Source organism: Cynocephalus volans, chromosome 12 (assembly GCF_027409185.1).
Source record: "Cynocephalus volans isolate mCynVol1 chromosome 12, mCynVol1.pri, whole genome shotgun sequence".
In the NCBI taxonomy this organism is placed as follows: domain Eukaryota; kingdom Metazoa; phylum Chordata; class Mammalia; order Dermoptera; family Cynocephalidae; genus Cynocephalus; species Cynocephalus volans.
In genome coordinates, this window is record NC_084471.1 from 19,559,920 (window position 1) to 19,583,225 (window position 23,306).

The following is a 23,306-nucleotide window of genomic DNA, read 5'->3' on the forward strand; positions in this document are numbered from 1 at the left end:
CTTGTATTTTTTTCTGTGACTAAAAAATATTAAATTCTTATTTTCACAATATTTCACAATAACAAATTAGCATTGTTAGGATACCATGAATGCCAAAACTTTACTAGGTATCAGGCAATGTATAGGTAATATATAGATGATATAGACTGACTTTGAGTAAAATCACTCAATCTATATTTCTGAGCATAATACTTATGTGTATCCCATATAAACTGCTCAGATTTGGGGCCGAGCCCGTGGCGCACTTGGTAGAGCGCTGCGCTGGCAGCGCGGCGACGCTCCCGCCGCGGGTTCGGATCCTGTATAGGACTGACCGGTGCACTCACTGGCTGAGTGCCGGTCACGAAAAAACGACAAAAAAAAAAATAAAATAAAAAATAAACTGCTCAGATTTGGAGGCTGCTAGGGCTGGATTTCTCCATAGTAAATTCCCTATTGCTGGGTCCTAAAAATCAAATCCTAGGTTATCAAGCAAAGAACTCGTCATCCAGCAACAGCCTATCACCACATAATAATCCATTACTAAAAAGACAAGGTAGTCTCACCTCAGTTTTTAAGGTAAATCTATCTTGCTTCCAGGTAACTTGTATCAGCAAAGGGTAATAATCCTGGCCAGAGGATTGCTGCCTTCTGATTCTCTCTGATGTCACCAAAGCTTTTGACTCTTAGCACCTGGTTCAGACAATTTTAAAGAGTTAAAATTGTCCTCTAACTCTTCTTATTCAAAAATATCCCTTTCCAGTATACTCACTGTGATTCAAATGGAGTACTGCATAAATTTTTAAAAAGACATTCCATTCTTTTGATTTCATACTTCTTTCAGAGCTCATTATTCCACCTGGTGCACATATGCGGCATTTCTTTGAGTATTTATTTAAGAGTAGAATTGCCAGGTTGTAAGGTATGCACACCAACAACTTTATTACACAATGCCAAAGTGTTTTCCAAAGGGATAACAAGTTACATGCTTGCTAGCTTTGTGTAAGAGTTCTTGTTGCTCCACATCATTACAAACAGTTGATGTTTTCAGGCTAAAAGTTTTGCCCAATCTGATGGGTGTAAAATGACATTTATTGTGCTCTTATTTGCATTTCTGTGCTTACACACAGAATGAGGTTGAGCACCTTTTCATATGTTTGCTGACAATTTGGAATAACGTCTTTTGTGAACTATCTATACAAGTCTTTTGTTCCTTTTTCTTTCAATTTGTAGGGGTTCTTCATATATATTATGGATAGTAGTCCTTTGACAGTTAGGTGTTGTGAAGATCTTCTCACACTCTGTGGCTTGTCTTTTCACTTTCTCTACAGCATCTCTTGAAGAGCAGAAGTTTTTAATTACACTGCAGTCAAATTTATCATTCTTTTCCTTTATAATTCTGTTTTTCTATTTTGTAAAAAAAATTCTTCCCATTCATTCTATATTATCTCCTAAAGCTTAGTAATTTTGCCTTTCATATTATGTCTTTAATTCACATGGACATGGTGTGTAGGTAGGGATCAAATTTCATGTTTTTTTGCATATTAATAACCAATTATTTTTGCACTATTTATAAAAGTCTATAGCACTATTTATTGATCTGCAGTACCTCCTTTATCATATCTCAGATTTCATACATAAAGTTCATCTCTTGGTATCTGTGGGGGATTGGTTCCAGGATACCACCCTCTATGCCAAAATCCATGGATGTGTGAGTTTCTTACATTAAATGCTGTAGTATTTACATATAACCTATGTACAACCTCCTGTATGATTTAAATCATCTCTGGATTACTTATAATACCTAATAAAATGTAAATGCTATGTAAATAGTCGTTATACTGTATTTATTGTTTAGGGAATAATGACAAGAAAAAGTTTTCTGGAACTTTTTTCCCAAATATTTTCTATCCATGATTGGTTCAATCTGTGAATGCAGAACCCATGGATATGGAGGGCAGATTGTGTGTGTGTGTGTGTGTGTGTGTGTATGTGTGTGTATCAGGTTAAAGAAGTCCTCCTTGATTCCTAGTTTGCTAAATGTTGAATTTTATAAATTTTTCTGCATTTATTCATACAATCATATTATTTTTTCCTCTATTTGTTTGTTAATATGTGAATTTCATTAATTTATTTCCAAATATTAAATTGGCTTTGCATTCTTAGGATAAGTTCGATTTGGTTGTAATGTGTTATAAATTTAATATTTTGCTGGATTTGATTTGCTAATTGTTTAGTACTTTTTTAAGTTTATGATATTCCTACATTATCCTTTTAATGCTTGTACAGTCAGTAGTGATGACTTCTCTTTCTTGGTACTGGAATTTGTATCTTCTCTTTTTTTTTTCCTTGATTTATTCAAAGAACCAGCTTTTGGTTTCATTTCTTTGTTGTTTCTGTTTTCTATTTTATTAATTTGTGTTCTTATAATTTTATTCCATCTGAACGCTTTCTTTTAGTTTAATTTTTTCTTTTTTTCTATTTTTTTGATATGAATCATATCATTGATATGAGACCTTTTTTTCTAATTTGAGTATTTTATGCTGTAAATTTCTAAGTACTGCTTTATGTGCTTCCCACCTTCTTCAATATATTGTGTTTTCATTTGCATCAAATTCAACATATTTTCCAAATTTCCTTCCAATTTTTTCTTTGACCTGTGGGTTACTTAGAAGTGTATTGTTTACTTTTCATATATTTGAGGGAATTCCCAGATATCTATCTTTTCTATTATAGCCAGAGAGCAGCATACTTTGCATGTTCCAATCATTTTGAATTTGAGACTTGTCTTATGGCCCATAATATAGTCTGTCTTCATTAATGTTCCATGTGTGCATATGTAAAGTATATTCTGCTGTTGTTGGATGGTTGTGTTCTATAAATGTCATTTAGATCAAATTGGCTGATAGTATTATTAAAGTCTTCTACATAGTGGTCAATTTTTAAAATCTGTGTATTATATCAGTTAATGAGAGAGAGAGAGAGAGGTAAAGTCTCTAAGAATAAACACAGATTTGTCTATTTTTCCTTTTAGATTTACTGTTTTTTGCTCTATGTATTTTGAAGATTTATTTTTAGGTGCATCTACATTTAGGATTGTCATGTGTTTTTCATGAATTGACTTTCTTAAGTATTATTCAATGTCCATCTTTATCTCTGGTAATATTCCTTGCTATAATGTCTGGTTTTTTTTCCTGATGTTAATACAGCCGCTCTAGCTTTCTTTTCATTAGTGTTTGCATACATGGCATATCTTTTTCCATATTTTTACTTTTAACTTATGTCCCCATCTTTTGTTTTTTATTTTTTTATTTATTATTTTGGTGGCTGGCCATTATGGGGATCCAAATCCTTGACCTTGGTGTTACAACACTGTGCTCTAATGAGCTGAGCTAACTGGCCAGTCCACCATCTTTTAATATATGTTGTACACCTTTTCCACTGGATTCTTTAACATATTACTCTTGGTTACTTTAAAGTTCTCATCAGATGCTTTTAACAGCTGACTGATCACTGGGTCTGGTTCTGTTGACTTCTTAACTCTTTAAATAGTCTGTTTTCTTTATTGATTTTTACTGTCTTGTAATTCTTTATCAAATGCTGGACATTGTATATAAAGACCATTGGAGATTGAGATAAATATTATGCCTAGAAATTGGCAGTCATTTTCTTCTGCTAGGTCATTAGTATGGAGGATTGAGTTGTTAATCAAGTCAGTAGTTGAACTGGGCTTATTTTTTGTGGTTATTATAGTGCACCACAAACTTAAAATTGTTTTTATTGGTGGGCTCCTGCTACCTTATGCTTAGGGTGAAGCTGGGAGTGCTGTATGTGTGCAGCATGGAAGGCTTAACTGTCTGTACTCTTGCTCTTCTTCCAATGGTAATTTGCTGATGCCTCCTACAAAGAGCAAGGCATAGGATGGGATTTGGGATTCTCTTGCTCTATTCTCAATCTTAGACAGTCTCTGTATACCTGGTCCTCAGAGCTCTGTGTACCTGGTCCTCAGGGCTTTCTCAATGTTTCTACCCTCCCACTTTTGGCAGCCAAACTCTGCCAGATTGGTCTTGAGCAGAAGGTTTTGTTCCACTCTGTAGAAGCAGACAGCTTTTACTTGTATTTTTCCTCCAGTGATAACTAATCGTTGCCTGGGACCAGGTAGCTGGAGTATTTCTTCTACCTCTCCAAGCAGCATTTGCTTTATATGAGAGAGGGGTTCAGAAATGGGTGAGGTTTCTGGCCTGTATGCTGCTGAGGTTGGCTCTCAAGTTTCCTGCCCTGCCTCAGTCTGTCTCACGAGCACCTAGTAGAGGCTTGTGGAAAATAGATGGCAAATGAATGTGGACTTTCTCTGTGTCTAGGGCTCCCATGTATTCTAAATGGTTATGCTAGCCCACACTCAGTATTTAAGAATTTGAAATTTTCAGTTGTTTTCTTCCTACTTGCTTTTATGGCTACTACCTCTTTCTCCTATACTCTGTGAAGGGAAAAACAATTTGAGTGTTCTGTCTCACCTTAGAGGGGCTTACTGCCTTTTGAAATTCATGTCTCAGCATCAACTCCTCTGCCTCTGAGTATATGAGAAGATAATCTAGGTAAAAAGGTGACTTTCTCTGTTAGCTTTTTCAGTGGCTTATACGGATAAGCTGATATGTATCAAGTTTTGTCTATTTGAATAAATATAGGTTATTTTCCCTCTTGTTTAAGATGATAAATACGAAATATCCTGTTAACCTAATTTGATATCTTGGTTGTGATAATAATTTTTAAAAATTACCTGCTTTGGTCTGCCTTATACCAGATAGTGAGGTTTGAAAAAATAATGAATGAAACTTTCATAACAATGATTTTATGCCTTTGGAATGTCTACCTCAGCAGTAAATAAACCAATATTTCAGAAGAATGCCTTATTTTGTTTTATTGGCTCTTAGAATATGGCTTATATTTTTATTGGCCCATAAAGAGGCTTGCTTCTAGTTGAATTTATGCAAGTTGTTTAAAATATGAAGATAACTACTTTATTTTCTTATATTTCAGGTATTGGTGGTAATTTGGTGGCCATTCAGGCTAGCAGGATTTCTACTTACCTCCATTTACATAGCATTCCAGGAGAATTGCCTGATGAACCCAAAGGTTGTTACTATCCATTTAAAACTTTTTTTGGTTCAGGTATGGGCTTGTAGATTTTTGCATATTTTAAGGAACTACTGCTCTCTTAGATTATAGGCAGGCAATATTTGTTGAATATATATTTTGTTTATGAGTGCTGTACAACTTTCCTATTTCTGAGAGCAAATCTCGAGTGAACAGAAAGTCATTTGTATTAATTTTGCAGTTGCTGAGGATTTATTCTTCTCTCTAGAATATCTTATTAGTTAGGAAAGAGGAACCTTATACACACAAAAAAAATATTGAAGTGATTTAGGGAGACAGATGTACTGTCTTTTCTGTATTAGTTTTTTTGGCCTTTCTAAATGCAGGCATTTGCTCCCAAACAAACAGGATGAAAGGGGATGACCTCAATTACAAGGAATAGTGCATTATTTATGTCAGCCAGGCATGTGATTGCCAAAAAAACTAAGAACATAATTTTGAATCTTACAATTCTTGTCACTTTTTTTCCTAATGAAAATAAATGTGATTATTGACTTTCAAATGAAGATCAGAAATGTCTAGCCTTGTAATATCAGTGATAGAACTCTAAAGGAATAAGTAAAATTAAAACATTCCAGTACCTTAAGAACTTTATGTTTTCTCTTTTGTCTTCTCTCTGTTTTTAATGATAGATATTAAAGTCTGACCAGTGTTCTTCACAGCAAGTTTTTATCAACTACCTTTCATTTAATTAACATATAATATTATATTGGGAATTTCAAAGAATTAAGTGAATTGTAACTAGTTGCAATTCTTTTTTAGCAATTTAATTTTATGTGATGCTATGAAGTATAATAACTAGAAAGTAATCCTCAAACTTTAATAACTGTGACCTATTATTAACCAAAATATGATTTTGTTTTAATGACTTTTACATTTTATATTACAGGAGTAAATAATAAGTCTGCCCAAGTTCTACTGCTTTTAGTTATTCCTGGACATTTAATTTTCCTCTATACTATTCATTTGATGAAAAGTGGTCATACTTCTTTAACTGTAATCTTCGTAGTAGTATACTTATTTGCTGCTGTGTTACAGGTAAGAGTTAAAACCTCTTGAAATCTCTTTTATGCTCAGACTGCTGTAGAAGTATATGTAAATCAAAAGCATATGATATATTTGCCATTTCAAAAATCAACTGAATGCTTTCACATTGACTTGCTCTTCTTAAGCCAGTGAGCTCAGGACCACTTAAAACCTTTGTATTTTCTGTTTCCTGGATTTTATCCCTTTTTTGGTTCTCTCGTTTTGTATGAACACATCTTCCAATAGATTCCTGAGAAAGAAGGCATGGGAGTAAATTTTCCAAGACTGCATTTTTTAAAATGCTTTATTCCACCCTCTCAGTTGCTAGGTTGAGTGGATGTAGAATTCTGTTTCTTTTAGAATTTTGAAGGCATTGCTTCATTGCCTTTGAGCTCCTCCTATTACCATTGAAAACAGTCAGGCACCATTCCTGTTTCTGATACCATCACACATAACTTCTTTTATCTCCCTGGAAGCTTGCACAATCTTCTCTTTTTATTTATTCTTAAATTTCATGTTGATGTACCCTGGGAGTTCTTAAATTTCATGTTAGTGTACCCTTGTATGGGTGTATTTTGTCTGTTTTGTTTGACCCTGTCAATCTAAAAACTCATGTTCTTTGGTTTTAGGGAAATTTATTGAATTTTTTCTTTGGTCATTATCTCTCTTTTTTTCATTCTGGAATCTTATTATTTGGCTCCTGGAACTCTTGCATTAAATTTATATTTTCTCACTTTTTTCTCTTCTTCCTAGGAGATTTCCATGCCTTTCTAAATATTTTCTCTGTTTCGTTACAGAGGTTTTTGGAGAGAATAGAGTTATCAGCACCGCACTCTCCCGAGTGAGCCACAGGCTGGCCCAGAATAGAGTTAAATGCATATACAGTCATGTGCTGCATAACAACCTTTCAGTCAATGACAAACCAAATATATGACTGTGGTCCCATAATAGATTATAACAGCTATTCCATATAGCCTAGGTGTGTAGCAGGCTATACAACCTAGGTTTGTGTAAGTACGCTCTGTGATGTTTGCACAAATAGGAAATCGCCTAACGCATTTCTCAGAATATATTGCCATTCTTAAGCAAGACATGACTGTATTCAACTTGCCATCTTTATGTGAAGGCTTTAACTTTAAAACTTAAGAAAATTGCTTTTACTTTCAAAATGTGTGATCAATATAATACGTTTACAAAATTTTGAAATTGAATGCTACTAAATAAAAGGTTCTACCTTTCCAATCCCATCCCTCAGAGATAATCACTTTGAAATATTTTAGCTGTTTCTTCTAGTATTTATAAGTTTTAAAGTAATATATCTAAATTTAGAGTTTATGATTAATCTTCTTCAGGCTTTTGCTAATAAAAGTTGAGGACTTGGGGGCTGTTATAATGTCCCATCTTTTCCATGTAGTGTAGAGCCAGATAATTTACTATAACTGTATTTCCTTTTTCTGTATTTTATTTTTCTTGAGGTTAATAATTGCATCTTTTTTCACTTGCTTCCTTTTCCATAAACCCATCCTTAATTTTTTCTAACTATTCTAGCTTTATTTTGGTTTCTTGGGCATTACTTCTTGGTAAACTCTGTAGATTCGATACCTCCTACAGTGAGAAGTCCTAATCCCGTAAGAGATGGATTCAAATAATTCTTTGAAGAGATAGCATTTGATTTTGGCCTTCAAGGAGTTTGACATATAGTAATGAGGGTAGAGGGTAGGTATGGGACATTATTTCAGTCAGAAGAAACTGCATTGATAATAATGATGGTAATGAAATTAACTGGCATGTATAGTGTTTCCTGTATGGGCAGCATTATTCTAAGTGCATTACATGCGTTGATTCACTTAGTTCTCACAAAACACTATGAGATTTGTTCTTTTGTAAATCAGCCATTTTCAAAGTGGAGTACATGCGAATCAATGCATTGTGGGCACGTAAAAAAGATTAACACTTCTTTTTATATTTTTAACCTCATTTAAGATGTCTATTTTCTATTTTTATGATTGCTTAGTACTAAACATAATATATAGCACAGTGTTAAGTATGCTCACATATTTTATACTGAGAGAGGTGTATCATCTTAAACTTTTGGAGATTACTTAGTTAAAACACAGAGGTGAGAAAGCATAGAGCTGTGCTAGAAAAAGTAATTCATATACAGGAACTAAGAGGAAAGAATACACAAAATAAGGTTAAGAAGGTAGATTAGAACTGGTGTAGAAAGGCCTGAAATGCCAGGTAAGGTGCATGTTCTCATTCCTTTGTGGGAGCTTAAAAAAAAAAACTGAGAGTATGACAGTATAGAATAGAATTGTAGTTACTAGAGGCTAGAAAAGGGAGGAGGATGGAGAGGATAGGGAGAGGTTGGATAGCAGATACAAAATTACAGCTGGATCAGAAAATCAAGTTCTAGTGGTCTACTCTAAAGTAGTGCTAGGCATCTATAATTAACAATAACTTATCGTATGATCTCAAATGGCTCAAATGTTCTCATCACAAAGAAATGATAAATTTTTGCAGTGATGAATATGCCAGTTACCCAGATTTGATCATTACACATTGTATACATTTATTGAAATATAACTCTATACCCCATAAATATGTACAATCAATATGTGTCAACTAAAAAATGTTTTAAAAATGCCAGATAAGGGAAATTAAGAGTGTTCTTAAAATAGCAAAACGCTTGCAACTTGAGATTTTTAATTTTCTATAGTGCTTTATAGTGCCTTAGATTTTATTAAAATTTACATATCAAATCATTCATTTATTATTCATTCATTAAATTGTCATTCTGCTAGATGTAAGATGGCTTTTAAGTCCCAGAGAGAATAAATTCAGAGCTTGTCTTCAAGAACTTATAGTCTGGAAGGAAGACTACATATGAACTAATAATTATAATGTAATATAAATACTGGGTACAGCTATATAGAGTGCTTGAAAGAAAAACTTGGAAGAAAAACTAACTCTACCTGGAGAATAATATTTTTCTACTATTCAGTTGGGACAGAAGTTATTTCAAATGCTTTTTTTTTACTGTTGGCCACTTTTATTGCTGTATATGACATGATCATTTATTACCAGTTATGTTTTATGCTGTTCTCTATGCATGTATTATGAAAAAGATGCATTCCTCAATCCCATGGGAAATATTCAGAAACTAATCTTAGGTTGATAAACATGCCATTTCTAGAGCATGTTCCTATTTACAACTCTATCTCTTAGCCTCATGGATTGATTTGACGTTTATGTTTATGTTTATGGTTCTGTGCCAACATACTATCCTACATCATTTCACTTAGGTTGATGAAGGATATAAGTAATTTTTCTGAATTTATTAAAAAAATTAGATTTCAACCTGTATTCACAGTATACCTACATGCATTGTTTTAATAACCTCTGACCTAAATTCTCACCAGTGAAGGCTGAAAAACTGGAGTTTAGGAAAGACTAATTTAGGAAAAATGCTTTCTATGTAGTAGATGCCAATAAGTATTAGCTGGTGCTGTTGTTGTTATTACGCATACATAGAATTAAAAATGGTGTGCCATTGATCTTTGAATGACATCTGGAAAATATTTTTTCTTTGTCTTATAGGGTTGGTTGAGTTTTCTTATGTATTTTTCACAGTTTTCATTTTTATGGGTTTTACTTTTTATTTTTCCCCACGAATCAGATAGCTGCCAGAGTAGATCTTTTCTTTTACAGCCTGATGTTGTGTATTATTCCAATGTAATAGCTCAGAATCAGATTGTAAATTCTCAGATCAAATCTTCTTGCTCTGACACTAATAATACACAAACATACATATAAAGCACATGCACATTCACATAAATACACCTTCTTGAGGTTTAGATAAAAGATCTTAACCTTCCTCAGACTGTATCAATCAATCCAAAAGTGAACATAATGAAGACATAACTTTTTAAAGACAAAGAATCCTTGGCCACTTAAGATTCGTCTTTTAATATTCTTTACTTGATTGGCTTCCTTTTTTGATCTGGGTTAAAAAAATTTTTTTTGTCGACTGGCCGGTACAGGGATACTAACACATAACCTCGGTATTATAAGGCTGCACTCTAACCAGCTGAGCTAACTGGCCAGCCCCTGGATTAAGTTTATATTAAAAACCTTGGTTTAAGTCCCAGCCCTTACTCAAAGATTTCCATCCACACCACTCTTCTCATCCCTAAACTCTATATTTTGATTTAAGATTGTATAGTAAGGTTTCCTAATGCATGTTTAATTTCTCACCATCTATATTCCTGCCTCTTTGAGGGTACAGATCATGCTTTTTTCTCTTTGGTATTCCTCGCAGGTCATGATATAGTAGTTGTTTTTTGGATTCTTGGTGTTTTACTTTCTTCCCAGACTAATATCCTCTGAAAAGCCTTCCCCTAATTCCCCAACCAACTAATGAAGGAAATCTGAAGGAAACTTGATATTGGACTTATTTTAATAACATAGTAACAATCATTTGCGCATTTTTGCATTTGGTAATATGTCATTTCCTGGAAGCCTGTCTTGAATGTCTAATTTGGTCTGAGTGTCCTTATTCTCTATTTCTCATAGTACCCTGTGAATACTATTGTCCTAGTCTTTTCCATATTATATTGCTATTATCTGTTTATGTGTCTTTCTTACCCATTCTAGAGAAAGGGTCTTTGTTTTTTTTACTCATTTTTGTATCTACAGCACCTAGCTCCATCCCTAGTACTCAATTAACATTTGTTAAACTGAATGACCATATCTTGCCAGCTCCATCTCTTCCTCCTCTGGAAGGAGGAAAATATTTTACAACTGTATTTACGTACCAGACATTCCAGAAGAACTAAAAGTATCTAAATTTTCTTCTCCTTGTTTTCAATAAATGCTGATGTCCTCTCTCACACTGATATAGGTATTCAAAATGAAAGGCAATGAAAAATAAAACACAAAACTCCACAAATTCTGACAACAGTTGGTTAAGAGTGTAAAGTTTTACTGAAATGTTTAGAGATAAAATGACTTGATATCTAGAGAAAGGAAAGGGTAAGGGTAAAATTGGTCATGAGTTGATAATAGGTGAAGCTGAGCGATGGTACATGAGAGTGGGTGGGGTGAATTTATTCCATTCTGTCTACTTTTGTAAATGTTTGAGTTTTTCCATAATAAGGAGTTTTTAAAAATTAATGTTTTAAATTTCAGATGTTAACATAGGAGTTTTTTCAGAGCTCTCTACTTTTTTGGTCCTATAGCTGTTTCTTAATTCAAGTGAAAAGTAAAAAATCAATTTTAATTTGAAATTGTTTGGGATTTGGAATGATTCTTAATTTGCCCTTGACACACACTTACTCCATTTTTAAAAACTGTTTTTTAAAATAAAAAATCTATATGTTACAAATTACATTGTTTGGGGTACTTATTGTATGTCTTACTATTAGAAGAAACGTATCAAATGCGTTATGTGACATTAAGGCCAGTGAACCAAAGTTAGTAGATGTGATGGATTGTGTTCTTGTGCAGTCCCCAGAGCAATCGGAATAGTTGAAACATATCAAGACCAGAGTAATGTGCTGAAACGTTCATATTTGATACAGCACTGTCACATTGCATTTTGAGTTTGTTTTGTTCAACAATAAAGATGGGCTGGTACCAAGCTAGCTGTCCTGTATTATCCATTATACTTTTTATACCATTAGTCAGCATTTGTGAGACTACTAGCTGTGGTTAAGGACACAACTATTGGTTTTAGAATGTAATTTTTCATCCATGTCAAACTAGCCCATTGGACCCACAATTTTGATTTTATAGAAGCAGAGTCTATTTTCTTCTGCAAACTTAGAAATGATTGGGCTCTTTCTCTCTAAGCATGATTTCCCTTGCCTTCATACCTTACTTATCCAGATGTTTCATTGACTGCTGAAAGCCTGTTAATTTATGAAATCAAAACATGTTATAGAATTCCAAGTTGTGACAGACCTTGTTGGCCTTCCTTCTGAGTTGTAAAGAAGGGAGTCTTACTTTTTCAGGGTTTTCTGTCTCTTTGTTTACCTTACTCCCTAGAGTATTTTTCGAAGATATAGTACCTTGACAGCATAATAAACCTGAGAAGGTACAAATACAACTATTAACCAAATAAGCATACTGACAATCTCTTGATCAAAGAAGGAACAGAAGTACATTTTGGTTCGTTTCCCTATTTAATTTAAGGCTTCTACTAGTTCCCTTTTGTGTTGGAAATCCTAGATATGCATCCTTTGTGAAAAGACAAAAGCATAAAGTTTGGATGGCGTATCTTATAAGAGGCAAAAAGATGATCCCTAGATAAACTGAAAGAGGAAGGGAAAAAACTATGTAATTAGATGGGTGATCTCAGATATGAATAAGTTTGTTACCATTCAAATCTCATTGTTTTTATAATTCACTATTTATTTTAGTCATTTGATTAAAAACAAAAACAAAAAACCCTTTTGGTTTACTATTACAGATTTTCTTATGATGATTATATGGAGTATGTTAATATTTTTTCTGCTATAAAATACCCAGTGAGAAAGAAAAATGAGACTTTTCTGGCTCTTGGTGCCTATTGAATTCCAATAAAGTGATTGTTAGTATAATTAGTAAACAGTGAATTAAAATCATTTTTAAATGAAAATTTTAATTCACTAATTTAGGCACTGAATGTTTCATACAGTAAATTAGATTAAGATACCTACTAAAATTCTAGCAACACAAGATTCCATCAGAAATTCATTATGAACATTTGGCTGTAGAAAACATTTGCCCCTGCCTGTATCTATGTTTTTACATGGAGAGACTAAATATTTCCTTTAAGGGTGGAATAACAACAAATTCTCAGCAGGTAAAGTTGAAAATTGTGCATACTGGCAAGTACTATGCTGGTCACTGTACAGAAGAAATAGAAGGCATTGTCTCTGCCCTTAAGGATCATCTCTTAGTTGTAGGGAGTTAGATTTAAATGCATGAAACAGCCAGAGAAGGGCCTAAGACTTAATTCCGTACAAAATTAGAATTTTGTGCCTATGTCTTACTTCCATTCTTTGAAAGTACTTTAATAGATTCTTTTAGGAGGAGGAATTAGAATACAAGGGTACTTCAGAAAGTTCATGGAAAGATTCGTATTATCTTTTAATTATATTTTTCCACAAACTTTTTGAAGTACCCTCATATATATATTATGGTTGCTGAGATACTCAAATTAATATCAATAAATATAAAACTGCTCTTAGCAAAATAATAATATACTTCTTATTAATACTGTATAATTTTAAAAACAGAAGTCTCCTTAATTTTTGTTATTACTGTGTTTCAGTAGGTAACATTTGTTTTTAAACTTTAAATATGCATGCAAATTGCACCATCTTATATTTCCCAATAGATTCATATTCTCAAAAAAAAATATTTCTCAGCAAAGCCTAGGCCCCTCATAATAAGTGAATGCCCCTCATAATAAAATTTATACTGAGGATATTAAGTAATGAATTTCCTAATAAGTGTTCCTGTTTTACAAATAATAAAAGTTCATGGCCATTGAAATATATGTTTGTAATGTGAACATGCCCACAGCACTAATAGTGCAAATTAAAGGCAAACATCTTTCATTTCTCATCTAGTAGAACATGCTCAGGGCAGAAATATGGTCAGTGACTTTGCATACTTACTAAAAGGAGCAGTGACAGTATCTTAGTTCTGAAGTCGTATTCACATGATTCAGTGTTGTTATTTTAACTATGAAGATATAAAAATAAATGTTTTCCACAGAGGAAAACTATTTATAAACCAGATTGTCATCACATACAAAGGACAAAGGAAACAAGAGTGTAGATAAGTCCCCCAGTAAATAGAACATTGCAGAAAGATCACAGAGCTCTCTGGAGTCATGCTTTAAGTCCAAACTTCTGCTCTGCTACTTATTTTGTAACTGTAGTCAAGCTTCTTAACCTCTCTGAGTCCTATTTTTTTCTCTTCCTCAGAGGATAGTAATGAGGACTATGATAAAGTGCCTGGTAGAGTTTCTGGAACATAATAAGTTTACAATAGTGGTAGTAACTGCAGTTCATCATGATTATTGTCATTGGCCTCAATTTTGCCTTTCTCTCATTATTGGTGCTGGTTATTCAATGCCCTGAGGCCCCTTTCATCTCCTCACCACTCACCTTCCTTTTGGGTACCGTTTTTACTACAGAACTCTTTTCTTTACTCTTTCGATGAGTGCCCTAAGCTTCAAATACCACCCTTTCATTGCTTACTGTCAAACTGATATCTTCAGTCTGAACTCCTGTTCTACATCTTCAGTTAAGTGTTGAGAAGATGTCTCACATTTAACATGTCCAAAATGAAATTCCTTATTTCCCCCATAATCTTTCCCATACCAGTGGAGGTGGTGGGCAAGAAACTGCCACAAGTTGGTACAATGAAAAGGGAAACAGGCCAGGCTTAGGACACACAAACAAGGATCCCCTAAATACCTCATCCCTCAGCTTCTGACCCCAGAAAGTCCCTCTGGAATCTGGAGAGCCTTACTCTCATAGACTTTATATCTCAAGTATATTCAATATCTAAATAGCTAATTTTGAATCGATCTGTTTTTAAGTTAGAAGCTACCTATTCTTAAATTTGTTTAACCTAAAACAATCTCCTTCAGGTTCCCAGGTGGACCCTAGTTCTATTCTGTCTATGTTTTACCTAGAAAGTGTATATTTACCTATTTCTGCCATAATTTGACATCTTATTTTATAGTGTTTAGTTATATCTCCTCTTGATCTGAGGGAAATAGTAATGGTCCTCATATATAAGCCAGTTCATCTGCTTATCACCTAAGTTGTTCCTTCTGAAAGTCTTCTATCTTCAGCATTTCTTTCTTATGATTTAGTGATCTGAGCCACTTTTCCAATCAACATAAGAGTTTCAAAAGTAATAATAGAAAATATTTATGAAGTGTTTATTATGAGCCATGCAGTTTTCTAGGTACTTTACGTATATAAACTCATTGAGTTCTTACAATGGCCCAGTAAGATAAATTCTATTATTATTTCTTATTTACAGATGAGGCAATTGATATAGAAGTTAAGTGATTTGTCCAAGTCTACATAGCAAGATGGAGACTGGCTCCAGAGTCTACACTTATGTTTTACAAGAATAATTTATATACTTTGTTTTGCTCTTAGTGAAGGTCATAGTTTATAGGATGGCAACTTCTGAAGGTTTACAGGGTCTCTTTACTCTCGTTTTATTAGATCTTTACATTTTTCCCAGCCAGGCATTCTGCCTTAGATGGGTATGCATTTCACAGAATTTACACAGAATCTATGCCTACTGAAGTCAAGTAAGAATCCAGTCAGGGGCATAAATATATCATGAGTGTTCTGAGAGAAGGACAAAGTGCTATGGAAGTTAATAGTGGGAGAGTTTTTATATGTGGGGAGGGAGGTTTTATAGTGGATAAAATTTTGCTCTGTGGAATTTATAGAAAATAGGAGCAAAAAGGAGTAGTATCAGGTGAATGAGAAAACTCAGGATGTTATTGAAAATAGCAAAAAATTTCCTGGAGCATAGGGGTTATAAAAAGCAGTGATGGAAAATAAGATTGAAAATTACAGGTTTTGGCGAGATCATGAAAGATATTGAAGAACAAACTAAAGAGTTTAGTTTAGTTTTCCATTCCCAACAAACTAGGGAGATCTGATGAATTCTTCTTCTTCTTCTTTTTTTTTTTTTTAATTTTATTTTGTCGATATACATTGTGGTTGATTATTGTTGCCCCTTACCAAAACCTCCCTCCCTCCTCCCTCTCCTCCCTCCCCCCCAACAATGTCCTTTCTGTTTGCTTGTCGTATCAACTTCAAGTAATTGTGGTTATTATATCTTCACCCCACCCCCGGTTTGTGTGTGTGTGTGTGTGTGTGTGTCTGTGTGTGTGAATTTATATATTAATTTTTAGCTCCCACCAATAAGTGAGAACATGTGGTATTTCTCTTTCTTTGCCTGACTCGTTTCACTTAATATAATTCTCTCAAGGTCCATCCATGTTGTTGCAAATGGCAGTATTTCATTCGTTTTTATAGCTGAGTAGTATTCCATTGTGTAGATGTACCACATTTTCCGTATCCACTCATCCGATGATGGACATTTGGGCTGGTTCCAACTCTTGGCTATTGTAAAGAGTGCTGCAATGAACATTGGAGAACAGATATACCTTTGACTTGATGATTTCCATTCCTCTGGGTATATTCCCAACAGTGGGATAGCTGGGTCGTATGGGAGATCTATCTGCAATTGTTTGAGGAACCTCCATACCATTTTCCATAGAGGCTGCACCATTTTGCAGTCCCACCAACAATGTATGAGAGTTCCTTTTTCTCCGCAACCTCGCCAACATTTATCGTTCAGAGTCTTTTGGATTTTAGCTATCCTAACTAGGGTTAGATGGTATCTCAGTGTGGTTTTAATTTGCATTTCCTGGATGCTGAGTGATGTTGAGTATTTTTTCATATGTCTGTTGGCCATTTGTATATCTTCCTTAGAGAAATGCCTACTTAGCTCTTTTGCCCATTTTTTAATTGGGTTGCTTGTTTTTTCCTTGTAAAGTTGTTTGAGTTCCTTATATATTCTGGATATTAATCCTTTGTCAGATGTATATTTTGCAAATATTTTCTCCCACTCTGTTGGTTGTCTTTTAACTGTTAGTTGTTTCTTTTGCTGTGCAGAAGCTTTTTAGTTTGATATAATCCCATTTGTTTATTTTTCTTTTGGTTGACCGTGCTTTTGTTGTCATATTCATGAAGTCTGTGTCCAGTCCAATTTCCTGAAGTGTTTCTCCTATGTTTTCTTTAAGAAGTTTTATTGTTTCAGGGTGTATATTTAAATCCTTAATCCATTTTGAGTTGATTTTAGTATATGGTGAGAAGTATGGGTCTAGTTTCATTCTCCTGCATATGGATATCCAGTTATCCCAGCACCATTTGCTGAAGAGGCAGTCCCTTCCCCAGTGAATAGGCTTGGTGCCTTTGTCAAAGATCAGATGGCAGTAAGTGTGTGGGTTGATTTCTGGATTCTCTATTCTATTCCATTGGTCAGTGTGTCTGTTTTTATGCCAGTACCATACTGTTTTGGTTATTATAGCTTTGTAGTATAGCTTAAAGTCAGGTAGTGTTATGCCTCCAGCTTTATTTTTTTTGCTCAGCATGGCTTTGGCTACGCATGGTCTTTTATTATTCCATATAAATGTCTGGATAGTTCTTTCCATTTCTGAGAAAAATATCTTTGGAATTTTGATGGGGATTGCATTGAATTTGTATATCACTTTGGGTAGTATGGACATTTTCACAATGTTGATTCTTCCAATCCAAGAGCATGGGATATCTTTCCATCTTCTCGTATCCTCTCTAATTTCTCTCAGCAGTGGTTTGTAGTTCTCATTGTAGAGATTTTTGACCTCCTTGGTTAACTCAATTCCTAAGTATTTTATGTTTTTGGTGGCTATTGTAAATGGGCAGGCTTTCTTGATTTCTCGTTCTGCTTGTTCACTATTGGAGAAAAGAAATGCTACTGATTTTTGTGTGTTGATTTTGTATCCTGCTACTGTGCTGAAATCATTTATCAATTCCAAGAGTTTTTTTGTAGAGCTTTTAGGCTGTTTGATATATAGGATCATGTCATCTTCAAACAGGGACAGTTTGACTTCATCTTTTCCAATCTGGATGCCCTTTATTTCCTTCTCTTCTCTGATTGCTCTGGCTAGTACTTCCAACACTATGTTGAAGAGGAGTGGTGAGAGTGGGCATCCTTGTCTAGTTCCTGTTCTTAAAGGAAAAGCTTTCAGCTTTTCCCCATTCAGGATGATATTGGCAGTGGGTTTGGCATATATGGCTTTAATTATGTTGAGATACTTTCCCTCTATACCTAACTTATAGAGGGTCTTTGTCATGAATGAGTGCTGAATTTTATCAAATGCTTTTTCAGCATCTATAGAGATGATCATATGATCCTTGTGTTTGACTTTATTAATATGGTGTATCACATTTATTGATTTGCATATGTTGAACCAACCTTGCATCCCTGGGATGAATCCCACTTGATCGTGGTGAATAATTTTACGTATGTGTTGCTGTATTCTGTTTGCTAGTATTTTATTGAGGATTTTTGCATCTATATTCATCAAGGATATCGGCCTGTAGTTTTCTACAGGATATTGTATTTCTCGGATATTTGAGTGCTTAAGGCTGTTTGATATCTCTCTCAGATTTTCTTCAATGTCTTTGATTCTTTTTTCTTTTTTTTTTGTCTGCTTGTGTTATTTCAAACAGCCCATCTTCAAGTTCAGAGGTTCTCTCTTCAACTTCGACAGCCTGCTGGTTAAACTCTCCATTGTGTTTTTCATTTTGCTGAATAACTTCTTCAGTTCAGCAAGTTCTGCTAAATTTTTTTTCAGGACATTGATTTCCTTGTACATTTCCTCTTTCAGGTCCTGTATACTTTTCCTCGTTTCATCATGATGTCTAGCTGAGTTTTCTTGTATCTCATTCAGTTTCCTTAGAATTATCACTCGAAATTCCTTGTCAGTCATTTCAAGGGCTTCTTGTTCTATAGGATCTAGAGTTTGAGATTTATTAACTTTTGGTGGTGTACTTTCTTGATTTTTTGTATTTCTGGTATCTTTTTTTTTGATGTTTATTCATTGTGGCAGGGGGTTTCACAGTCCACCGGTTTGAGACTATTGACTGACTAAGATGTTGCTGTAGTTGCCAGTTTGGTATGGCTACCTCCATGACTGCTCAGTTGGCCTCTAGTGCCTTGTGTGTGTGGTTGCCTCGGGTCTTGGGCCTCTCCGGGGAGCCACCTCTCTGGTCAGCTTGGACTCTGCTGGGCTGCTGGATCACGGGGCGGTACCGCAGGGTGTGTGGTCTCTGCTGAGCTTCCACTTCCTGTGCAGGACTTCTCCCTGTTCCGTGCACTCTGGCCTGGGCTGCTAGATCATGCAGTGGCGGCCCCACAGGGTGTGTGGTTTCTGTCGAGTCTCTGCCTCCCTAGCCCGACGTCTCCCCACTCTGTGCACAGTGCGCTGGTCTGGGACGTGTCTTCTGCAACCCTCGTCTATCAGCTGGGCCTTCAAGACCCTGCTTGGCACTGCCTCGCCCAGGAAGTCTACCAGGTTTCTGCTAGGCGCAGATGACCCGTCACTCTGGGTGCCTTTGTAGTACTGTGTAGATCTTTCTCGGGACTTATCACCTTCCTCCTGGTATCACGGTTATTTGTGTACTTGTCTTATCTCCCACACCAGAGCATGAGCTCCTCGGGCGAGGAGCCCGCAGCACACGGTTCACCTTTGAATCCCCCCGGCGCAGACCAACTCTGGTGCCCGCCCACAGTCAGCTCTCCGGCAGGTTCAAGTGAACTTGAGAACTCTCCGACCGCACTATTCCTAACCAGAAATCAGTTAGGCGTTTTTCCAAACTGGTGGCCGCAGAGATGGTATCTGCCTCCTGGTAACAGGAAGTTTACCGGGGGCCAGAGCCCAGGGTTTGGTGGAGTGACAGTTGGCCCAGCCGTACTTTCTTGCCCTCTCACTGCTGGCCAGGGACACCCCACGCCACCAGCCCTGCCAGTGAACCGCAGAGGGAGTGGGAGGGGAGGCCGTCCCGCAGGCCCTGGGCAGCCCCGCGCCGGGGCAAGCAAGTGGGAAGGCTCAGTGAGGAGCCGAGCTGGGTGAGGAGGACAGGCTTGGCAGAGCCGGGCCGGAGCCCCCATCACCTGAGAAAATGGAGGCAGCCCCGGGGCCGGTGAGTGGCCTGGTGGGGCAGGCGGAAGCCTGGCGGTCTTCCACCCCCCGAGCAGAGCCGGGCCAGGGGTCACTCACGGGGCTGTGCCAGGCCGGACGGCTCCCTCTCTGCCTCTGCGTCGTCGCCGTCCCCGTCCCTGGCCGCCTCCACCTTGGGCTGCTCACTTGGTCCCGCGGTGTGGCTCGGGCGCTCCCAGGAATCTTCTTTTATGCCGGCCTGAAACCTCGAATCCTGAATAGGGCAGCTGGCCGCCTTCAGCGCGGCCCCGGCCTCCGGGATCCTGGCAGCATCAACAGCGGCCCGGCGCCATGTTCCCTGTTTAGAGACTCGCTTTTGCAGCTAAGAAACAGTTCTTTTCCTGCTCCATACTTCAAAGCTGTTGCCTGTAAACAAGGCAGCCTCTCCTGCCAAGGGCAAAGTGGCGGTCAGCCCCCACGACCGGCCACCAGCAGCGGTCCTCCCTTAAGAGATGGCAAGAGGAAGGTCCACAAGTTTCCCAGCTGCCTAAGGCCCAGTGGCCGCCTTTTCCACCTCAGCTACTCCGCGCCAACTGCCACAGCCACCGCCATCTTAGGATCCTGATGAATTCTTCTAATGCAGTGTGAGATAGCTTATAGGGCTTGGGCTCTCTGGCTTCCACCACTCACTACCTGTGTCAACTTAGGTAGTCATCTCTCAGGGACTGTGTTTTCTCATCTGTTAGAAGATGCTAAGAATAGACCTGTTTTGTGGGTTATTACAAGGATGAAATGAAACAATGCATGTAAGATGCTATTATTATCATTACTGTCTTACTTTATTTTTATTTTATTTTTTTTTTTATTTTTAAGTAGCATTCTGTCACTACCTTTTTTTTAAAATTTTTTTAATTTTTTTATTTTATTTTTATTTTTATTTTTTTATTTTTATTTTTATTTTTTATTTTTTTTATTTTTTTAAATTTTATTTTGTCGATATACATTGTAGCTCATTATTGCTCCCCATCACCAAAACCTCCCTCCCTTCTCCCTCCCCCCCTCCCCCCCAACAATGTCCTTTCTGTTTGCTTGTCGTATCAACTTCAAATAATTGTGGTTGTTATATCTTCTCCCCCCCCCCCCGGTTTGTGTGTGTGTGTGTGTGTGTGTGTGAATTTATATATTAATTTTTAGCTCCCTCCAATAAGTGAGAACATGTGGTATTTCTCTTTCTGTGCCTGACTTGTTTCACTTAATATAATTCTCTCAAGGTCCATCCATGTTGTTGCAAATGGCAGTATTTCATTTGTTTTTATAGCTCAGTAGTATTCCATTGTGTAGATGTACCACATTTTCCGTATCCACTCATCTGATGATGGGCATTTGGGCTGGTTCCAACTCTTGGCTATTGTAAAGAGTGCTGTGATGAACATTGGGGAACAGGTATACCTTCGACTTGATGATTTCCATTCCTCTGGGTATATTCCCAACAGTGGGATGGCTGGGTCGTATGGTAGATCTATTTGCAATTGTTTAAGGAACCTCCATACCATTTTCCATAGAGGCTGCACCATTTTGCAGTCCCACCAACAATGTATGAGAGTTCCTTTTTCTCCGCAGCCTCGCCAGCATTTATCGTTCATAGTCTTTTGGATTTTAGCCATCCTAACTGGGGTTAGATGGTATCTCAATGTGGTTTTGATTTGCATTTCCCGGATGCTGAGTGATGTTGAGCATTTTTTCATATGTCTGTTGGCCATTTGTATATCTTCCTTAGAGAAATGCCTACTTAGCTCTTTTGCCCATTTTTTAATTGGGTTGCTTGTTTTCTTCTTGTAAAGTTGTTTGAGTTCCTTATATATTCTGGATATTAATCCTTTGTCAGATGTATATTTTGCAAATATTTTCTCCCACTCTGTTGGTTGTCTTTTAACTCTTTTAATTGTTTCTTTTGCTGTGCAGAAGCTTTTTAGTTTGCTATAATCCCATTTGTTTATTTTTCCTTTGGTTGCCCGTGCTTTTGGGGTCGTATTCATGAAGTCTGTGCCCAGTCCTTACTGTCTTACTTTAATGCCATCACTATCACCACCACTATCGTCATCATCATCATCATCTGTGAGACAATGAGTTTGTTTGGGAGGGAATCAGAACCTATGGAACTAGCTTTAAGAGTCCTTTCCGTGATTCTGATACCCCCCTTCATTTCCGGTAGTCACTCTTCTAAATAAGGAAGAATGTAGTCAGATGGTGGCAACGTGACCATAATTGGAATTCCAGGATAACCACCCAGTAGCTGAGCAAGTTAGTTGGCTTAGCCTTTGGCAAGTTACTTAATTCCTTAGAGTCTTATTGTTCTTGCATGTAAAATGAAGATAGTACTTCCTCCTTGCACACTGGTTATATTGTTTAAGTACCTGGCTCATGGTAAGCCCTTATTTAATGGTATGGTTATCTTTTTTATTATAATGTTAACTCAAATCCTTTTCCCAGATGGCATCTCAAAGGAAAGAGCTAAGCAACTGGGGGATTTTTAACAGGTTGTGTGATCTCATTCACATTCTCTTCTAGATCCTCAGGATTTAAATCTACCAGATTTCAACTGGAAAGTAAGGATCTCTGTATTCTTCCTATGTGACTTTTCTGCTACTGTCTCTTAATTGGTTTCTGTCTGTCAGCTTGGTTTGAGGGAGAAGTGTGAAAGTAAAGGAGATGTGAGGGGAGGACCTATAGTTCCTAGAATTTTTTTCTAGTTGTAAAAATATCTACTTTAATTTTGTGAGTTGATTAATATAGTTACCTTAAGGTAGGAAGTTGAAGCAGGTGAAATTTTGAGATTCCTTTTTAAAAGCCTTGCGATTGCATTTTTGTGATACAGTAGTGTGATGATGCTGTTATAGCTTAGGTTGTAGGATATTAAATTGAGACACTTGCCTAAATCCATACTTATGATTAATCCTTTAGATAGGTATACATGGGCTTCAGGCCAGTAATGCACAGAAGATGAAATGACTGCTTTATTGGAGGCACAGCATGCTGGATTCCTGTGTAGCAAAGAATTGGGAATGGAGCTCTTTTCAGTCTTGTCAAGGCTGATGAAGATGATGGTAGAACCAGAGCCATCTCTTCTCAAGTGTTTTGCTTAAGATGTTACTGCCTGCATTCTGAATCCTGCTGAGATTGCAGACATGACTTAGAGGAATTTTCACATCATCTACAAAAAAAATCTTATAATATAGCTATGTGAAAGCACTTAATTGAAAAGCATAAAAACAAATTTCTCAGGAAATTTGACAGAATAAAATCTTGGTTGATTGTGATCCTAGAATATTCACCCCCAAAATTTTGACCTAAATGATCCTATAATTTAAAATGTTTAGCTACTTTAAAAAATAAATATTTACCACCA

The 23,306-nt window shown here is 36.4% G+C and overlaps 1 protein-coding gene across 2 annotated transcripts in view; it reads left to right on the forward strand.

The window, feature by feature from the left end:
- The window catches only part of SLC41A2 (solute carrier family 41 member 2), a 150,878-nt gene that overhangs the window by 95,616 nt on the left and 31,956 nt on the right, over positions 1–23,306 (forward strand). The window contains exons 9-10 of one of the 2 annotated variants that reach the window (XM_063075200.1): positions 5,017–5,148; positions 6,023–6,171. In XM_063075200.1, coding sequence (XP_062931270.1) covers positions 5,017–5,148; positions 6,023–6,171 — 281 coding nt within the window. The remainder of the gene's footprint in view (positions 1–5,016; positions 5,149–6,022; positions 6,172–23,306) is intronic. The other variant, XM_063075202.1, reaches the window with a different exon arrangement.